At 36.7% G+C, this 7,721-nt stretch overlaps 1 protein-coding gene across 4 annotated transcripts in view; it reads right to left on the bottom strand.

The window, feature by feature from the left end:
- Nucleotides 1-3,870: 3,870 nt before the first annotated feature.
- The window catches only part of RGS20 (regulator of G protein signaling 20), a 34,848-nt gene continuing 30,997 nt past the window's right edge, over nucleotides 3,871-7,721 (bottom strand). For all 4 annotated transcript variants that reach the window (XM_033078000.1, XM_033078026.1, XM_033078017.1 and 1 more), the window contains exons 3-5: nucleotides 7,626-7,712; nucleotides 6,555-6,789; nucleotides 3,871-5,320 (exon numbers count right to left, since the gene is read on the bottom strand). In XM_033078000.1, the coding sequence (XP_032933891.1) occupies nucleotides 5,132-5,320; nucleotides 6,555-6,789; nucleotides 7,626-7,712 (511 nt within the window). In that variant the 3' untranslated portion in view covers nucleotides 3,871-5,131. The remainder of the gene's footprint in view (nucleotides 5,321-6,554; nucleotides 6,790-7,625; nucleotides 7,713-7,721) is intronic.

The raw sequence follows: 7,721 nt of genomic DNA, 5'->3' as shown, positions 1-7,721 counted from the left end.
AATAATGCCCTTTAGAAAATATTTTTTTCTACTAGCAGCGTGGGTGAATTTTTAGCCTGTGTGTAGGTCCATTGGCAGGATTGTGTCCTAAGAGTTACTAAAAGATGTAAAGTTGATTTTTTGAAAGTTGTTGAGGACAACAAACCAATTACATATGTTTACTATGAATTAGTGTGTTTTGTTTGGAAACCTTTCTAAAAGAACAAGTCCAAAAAAAAGTGTTAAAAATGACAGCAAATTGGATGCCAAGTAGACCTAAATTTCCACAGCTATTCACAGCATATATATACAGGGCAGACACTGGTTGGTCCTCACACTGTGTGTCCTTTAATCTTTGTGCCTGATTGTGACACTTAGAAGAAATATCTTTTGAGAATATGTAGTAATTGTCTTTCTGTAGTTACCAGATTATATCTGGACTTTATTAAAAGAACCAGAGCTGTGGTAGCACTTTTTGTGATGCAGGTGTATCCAAGTAGAAGTTCAAATAAAATGTGATTTCACCTGTTGATACCTGACGGCTGAGTAGCAGCCTTCATCCTTCTCTCTTCTGTCCCCATGGTAAAAAGAACTGTTTCTTTTGCCCAGTGAAAGATGGAGTGCAACAACTAGATCCAAAAATGCTTCTGTTCTATTCATGCTTTATTTTGGTTACCCAAATCCAAAAATAAAACTTTCCAGTACTGATCTTTGGATGGAACTCTGTTTAACAGTTGCTGCAGTTTTCACAGCTGTCTGAAATTGCCCTCCTGTATCAGAGAGGATGCAAAGGTGGGGCTGGGACTGTCTCATTTCTCCAGCTGGCTGGCTTGTATACTGGGCTGCAGCTGTGCAATGACTGACCCAGTACACTGGAATATTTCATGCACTGAAACATGCCAGCAGAATGGGTGATGAATTTCTCCCATCTAAGAATAGCAGGTTTGGGTATTACCTTTATGGACACTTGAATTCTCTCAGATGGAACGGAGCTGTCCTACAATTTAAGGTAGTTTGTACTCAATCCTCATAGGGAGAGAGAGCAGGCCTTATTCCGTCTGAAGTGTGTGGGGGGTGTGTGCGTGTGTGTCTATGTGTAGTTTTTTAAGGCTAGAGGGTCCTGCTGCTCAGAAAACACAACTTTTGGATCCTTCTTTAGATGACATTTTCTCATATATAATGCATTTGCTCATATATTCTTTTATGTAGTTTAGGAGAAAGTATGAGTTTTAAACTATCGTGTACTGAATAGTTCTTATTGACTGTCACTAAGCAGAAGGGAATATCTGCCTAGTGATCTTGGCTTTTGTGAATCCAAGGAGGGGCCTATTTTTTACCCAGAGTTCAGGATTCCACTTGTGATCACATACGATAATTTTAAATTGAAACTCACAATGCTTACCAGCCTAGACAGGACTTAATTCATCAACATGAAGTCTTCATTCTGTAAAATGTGGTTGTATTACCTTTGAAACACATGCCTCTGGAAATGGATCTTGAAATAATATTCATATCAACGAGCCTGAGGAGTTTCACTTCTTTTAGGCACAATTTTATACAACTATATATTAGTTTCTGTTTCACTAGATCATCACTACTCTTGAATTCTTTTACCATTTCAAGGAGTTTGGGATTAATTTAGTTACAACGTTAGTATAAAAACCTTTCATAATGTTATTGAAATGATACTCATACCTTTTATGGCAGAAGACACATGTTCTTAAGAGCTGCTTACAGCAATATTGTTTAAAAACTACTTAATGTTGTGATACGATAGATCTTCTCATCACTTTATCTTTTTTCTGATATCCTTTGTAATCAGAAACTGCATAAGTACATGGTGCTTGTGTGATGAATTTTAATCTAACTTTATATGGTACAGCTCTTCAGAATGTATGTATATATATATATATATAATTTTTTTTTTCTCCATTTGTACTGTGCTAATGACTTTGGAATTTAAAGGTCACTGTAAAGCACAATGTGTTGGCTGAAGGAGCCCATGCAATTTTAATAGTGCTTAACAGGCTGGTGAAAAGAGCAGTCTTTAACAGTATGCATGGTCTGTGGGAGTTACTGCTTTATGATGTGCAGACATTGAAGGAAGAATGCCAGTGGACTGGAAAGTTGTTACAGCTTAATGATATCCTGCAGTTCGATAAATGCCAAGACAAACCAACCGTGCTCATTTTCAACCTAGGATAAATTGATTTTGTGATAATTTCTTACATGATTAAATAATGTCTTATGTCAATATGATTATTTTCTCCTGCTAGTCATGTAACAGCTTGTCTGTGGAAACTTTTCCTTTTCAGTGCACTTTGCTTTTGCCCTGAGAGGTTTATGCACCATGAGCAGGTATATAGCAATGAAATGTAATTAAAAATTTGTTGTCTGTGTGGGTGGGTTTTTGTTTTCATCTTCCCCCTCCCCACTCCTTGCCTCCATGCCGTCAATTAAATCCAGCATTAACCAGCCTCAAAATAACAAGATATTTAGGGGAGTGGGTTGTTTGGGTTTTTAGGAGATATTCTCAGGATATCTAGGGATCAGCATTCTGCCACTATTGGTGGGTATAAACTTAAGCCCAAAGCACAGTGTTAAGATACTTTAGGAAAGAATGCACATTGCAAATGTCAGCATATTGTAATGCAGAAGTAAAATGAAAATTGCCTAGAGAATTTAAAGTGCTTAGAAGTTGTGGCACATGGAAAATAAGCTTAGAAATTATTACTTTCTTCTTTTAATAATTTAATGTTAACCATAAAACTGTCCAAACCAATATAGTTTTCTCTCCCCTCTAACTTCATGCATTTTTCCCCTTTTTCTTTCAGAATAATAGAATATATTGTTTGATATGGACTATGAGAATTCAGTCTGTCTTCCAGGTTTTAATGAAGTATCTTTATGGGAAGAGAGATAACTTAAAAGAAATTAAATCCTCCATTTTTGAGGTGACATGCTTTGAGGTTTTTTTGATGTGTGCATACGATCTTTCCAACAAGCTAAACTTGACCTAGTTAAATTTAATTTGTCGACTTAGAGGTTTAGAGCACTCCTACCCACCCTGATTAAAACAAATACAGAATTGTCTTGGACTGCAAGCTCCCCATGAGTGCTGCCTTTTGAAGGTACCTAGTTTGTTTTGTTGAAGTTACTGCTTACACTGTAATATTTCACATAAACTGAAATAGTATTGTTAGTGCTTTGGGTGTGTTAAATAGAAACTCAGTTGAGGTAACCAGCCTTGATGGGTTAAGCAGTGGCAAGCACTGACTGAACTGTGTCTTTAGTGGTGTATGGAAGGGTTTCCTCTTAACTTAGTCATCCAGCACTGTGCTACAGCAGGCAAAAGCACTTTGCTTTGCTCTCTCTAGTTTTTTTGGTTTACTTTTTTGTGCTGACATGCTGAACAGTGTTTTGTTGTTGGAAGGAGATAATGAAAACTGGTCATAGAATGATAAATGATTTGGGTTTGGAAGGTGCCTTAATCTAGTACCAACCCCACTAGCAGGAACACTTTCCACTAGACCAGGTTGCTCAGTGCCCCCTCCAACCTGGCTTGATCCAGCCCATAGCACTGATAAGTGACCATGTACCAGCTCTTCTCCTGTGGTGCTATGTACTGAAAAATTCAAATCATTGTGCTCTTCAAGGTGCAACTGCAGTAAGGGCACAATGTGTCTCCTGCCAAGTGCATTGAAGGGACAATTAAATTGATCTCTTAAATTCAGTTACGTTCTTCCCATTTCTTTTTTTTAGGGAAAGCTCCCATTTTGTATTTTCTGTAATGCTGGAATAAAGCAAAGATTAGGTTGTGGGAACACTACAGTACACATCACTGAAACTGCCTGTCTGGTTCTCCCTTCTAGGGTTGTTATTTTTTTTTTGTCTTTCTGTTTCCCATATATATTTTTCCAACCTGTATGTGTCATTTGGCTCATTTAAATAAATACACAGGAAAAAAAACCAATTCAGTGGAAATCCACTATAAACTCCAGAGTTTAATACAGTGGAATTGTAGTGAATCTTGTCGTTTAAAAGAAAGAATACAGAGTAACAGATCTACGGATAGTTTATGTGGATTCAACTTACTTTCTTCCTAGTATTTCCTGTGATTACTGATTTTGAGATATGACCAGAAATTAACTGTAATGCTTTGGGTATACTGTAAAATGAACATGGTTTATAACTGGAGAGAGCTGGTGCTGTTGGACAGTCTGAAATAGTGCTGTATCAAAACACAAGTTCCATCTTCCTGCTTTTATTAAGTAAATCGTGTGTATATCTGTAATGGAAACTTTACAAGATCTGTCAGGGAATGGGAGGATTTTGTATTTACAAACCCAAGCTGGTTTGAAACTGCTGTCCTCTTGGGAGCCAATAGTGAAAAGTTTTACAAACACCTACTGAGGGAAGAGAAAGAGATGTGAGAATTCTTGTGCTTTATTTTGGAATTTGAATGCCCAGACTTGTCTTCCTCTGAAAGAAATAATTTGACTTTATGAACATCAACAAAGGGAACTTAATGCTTTCAGTAGATTCTAGTACTAAAATAACAATTCTTCAACAAAAGATTTTTTTTATAAGCAGCATTATTTCAACGACTAACTTTCATAAACTTGAGATTGCCATTCCAATTCTATTCGTTCACCATGTATGCATTAAATATACCAAAACAAGTGAAGTGTACCTATGCCAGGTGTGATGGCACTGCCTAGAGTAACACAGTATTGATAGTAATATTTTTACTTTGGTCACAGTGTGGATGGGGAAACTGGTTTGGTTTTCAAGAAAATTCTAACACTCCACTTAAAAATCAGTTTTAGTTTCATGCTCAGTTGGTATTTGCACCTCAGACATAAGTTGTAATAGCTTTGTGTCCGAATTGTCTACTGTGTTTGAAAAAATACTGCATTTTTTGAACAACGTCTTCATTCTCTTCATTTCCTTTTCCAAAGTAATACTGAATTTACAGAAACTGTACTTAGCTGATTGTGTCAGAGCTTTGTGCGGATTTAATTTATTCAGTCTGTAGTAAAACTTGCCTGAGTTATTTTCAGGTAAATATCTGATTAATTCTAAATTCCCTGTGGATTTCTGTAGCCCAGAGTCCCGTCTGTTTTAAAATAAATGCATTTAAGAAAAGATTCTATGCTTCAATGGATTTTTCAGACAAGGACTGAAGCAAGTCCTTATAAATGGCAGAGTTCATAAACCGTGGGTAAGAGTCTCTGTGCATTAAGGTATAAATTTGAAGCTGTGCATCATCAAAGGTGTGCTGTGAGGGTTCCAGCATATTTCGGTTAATAACTTCTCTTACTCTGGAGTCCAGACTGACCTGCGTATTAAAATAGAAAGTCATGTAAATAATAGTGGTGAATAGGACAGGTGGGGTCTTAGTTTTGTTTTATTGGTTGAAAAAGCTATTTTTTAAAAGCATTTCAGCTGGTGTCCTCCAAGACTGAAAAAACTGCTAAATATACTTATGCAAAAAATGATTCTGTTAAAATTCGAATGGAATAATATCTTGAGTATGGATAGAGAAATGTCCTCATTGAGGTACCTTATTTGAGCAAGGCTGTCTGCAATCCCATTATTACTAAGACCAATGGGTTATTTCCAGACCAACTTCCTGCTCTGTAGTAGAGAGCATTTATAATTTTTTGTGACAGTTCATTTCCTGGAGAGTTAGTGCTGTTGTAAAGAGACTGAATTTGGAGTAAGAGTATGACGCAGGTGGACAATGTAACCTGGGAAGCTGTTGCTTAATCAAATTGCTGTTAAAAAGCAGAGTGAATTGATGTGAACCACAGGTTGGGCTATATAATGATTCCATACAACATACAATAATGTTTGGTTTGAGTTTTTTTGCAAGTCTCTAGTGTCTGTAGAGAGATATTAATATTGCAGGAACAGACTGGATAGATTTAAACAGCATTTTTATAAGTACGTAAGTATAGCTGGCACCAAAATAAATTAAATTGCAATTTTGCAAGGATGTTGGAAGATTTAAAATTCCAGCCTGCTTGGCAGGGTTATATTCAAACTGTATTGAGGTGTCTTTGAAACTTGACATATTTGCTAACAGCAATGTGAAAGCGTAGTTTTGAAAAATTTGGGGAAGTCATTGTGTTTGTTCTATGCCATATTTTGTCAGCTGCTCTTTGAGAAATTTGTGCTTTGAAAATAACACTTTATTTGTGGTTACTGTGCTTTTGGAGAGACACATACACCCCCTTCCGAGTGTAACGATAAAAGGAACTGATTTGTCCAACAAATATGTTTCGAGTTGAGCAAGGATAATGTGATCAGCCTTATGTTTGTGCCTCAAACTAAAAATTCAACATCAGCATTCCAGGGTAACATAGGAAGAGCTTCCTTACAACCAGTGAAAGTAGTTTTGACCATCTCACCTTAACACTGGGTGCCTTCTTCACCTAAGTATCTACTTGATGGCAGTGGAATGAGAGGGGAGGGGAAAGTTCTCCCTGAGTATTGCTGTAGCTTTAAACACATGTTAGAACTAACTGTGCAAAGAAACATCAAAGAATATATTAGGGAAAGCAGTATACCTCTTTTGGAGAAAGGATAGAAATATAATCTTCATAAATTAGTCTTGCTTTTTCTTCAATGACACTTTTGTTGGATTCTTGTTTTAGTTCCTCACAGGCCATCCAGAAAAGCATGTTTTCCTCGCTGAATTCTGTTCGTAGAAATTCACGAAAAGCATTTCTGCCAGCTGGAGTAAGCATCAACTTGTCAAATGATTGAGCCCAGGCATTTACTTCTTCGAGAGTAGGAGCAGGGCTTAAGGAGGAAGAAGAGCAAAAGAAGAGAGAAATGAATGATTGTTACTCAAGCTGTTTGCAGCTGGCAGGAGGCATCAGCCATCACAATGGAACAAAATTGTAAGGTTCATGGGGCCCTGATTCCTCACTGGATCTACCCAAGTGCAAACCCTTGTAAACACATTTATAAGATGCTTTTTGAAAGTGTGCTTATCAAAATCTCTGATGCAGGTGATTGCCTCTGCTGTGATGCAGAAATTGCAGTTTACTGCTCAGAATAATTGCAGCGAAGAAGTACCTGTGCAACAGCTAGACATATTTTCTATCCCTAATATTCCTTGTTAAATAACGGTTAAAAACTGAATGAAAATACATATAAAGAAGCAATGAACACTCTGAAAGGTACCTACCTGTATGTTATCATTTTGCAGGTGCTATTACCTATTTAAGCATTTCTGAAGAAACTGTTGCCTGACATTTGGGAAGTTCAGAGCTCCACTTTATTATTTTTGTAAGGCTGAGCACTGCTGGTTAAGCTCATTGCATACTTGCTGGGTGGGAACAGGATGTATTTTTAAATTATTTCAGGAGAAAGGGAGACAGTTTACAATACTGGTTTTAATTTGTCATGAGAGTGGAGATGTGCTTACATGCTGCATATAAATAAAGTAAAAAATTGTAGATCACACCTTTGGTTCATTAGAAGGTAAAAAAACAGGCAACTTGCAAATTGAGTGTAAATTAAAAGTAGATAATAGTTATTTTCATATTTCAGGTAAATCATTGCAATTACTTAGTATGGTTTGTTGGGTTTGTTTTACTTTAGCTTGACAGAACACTTAATAAATACCATACCTTTCTTCACAGTTTGGAATACCCTCTACTTGGAGTTCATGAGATGTTCTCCTTGCTCTCTCTTCTTCTTGATTTCTAACAGTAAGACTGCAAAGT

The sequence above is a fragment of the Catharus ustulatus genome, chromosome 1 (assembly GCF_009819885.2).
Source record: "Catharus ustulatus isolate bCatUst1 chromosome 1, bCatUst1.pri.v2, whole genome shotgun sequence".
Taxonomy (NCBI): Eukaryota; Metazoa; Chordata; class Aves; order Passeriformes; family Turdidae; genus Catharus; species Catharus ustulatus.
This window is presented reverse-complemented; position numbering and strand designations above follow the sequence as displayed.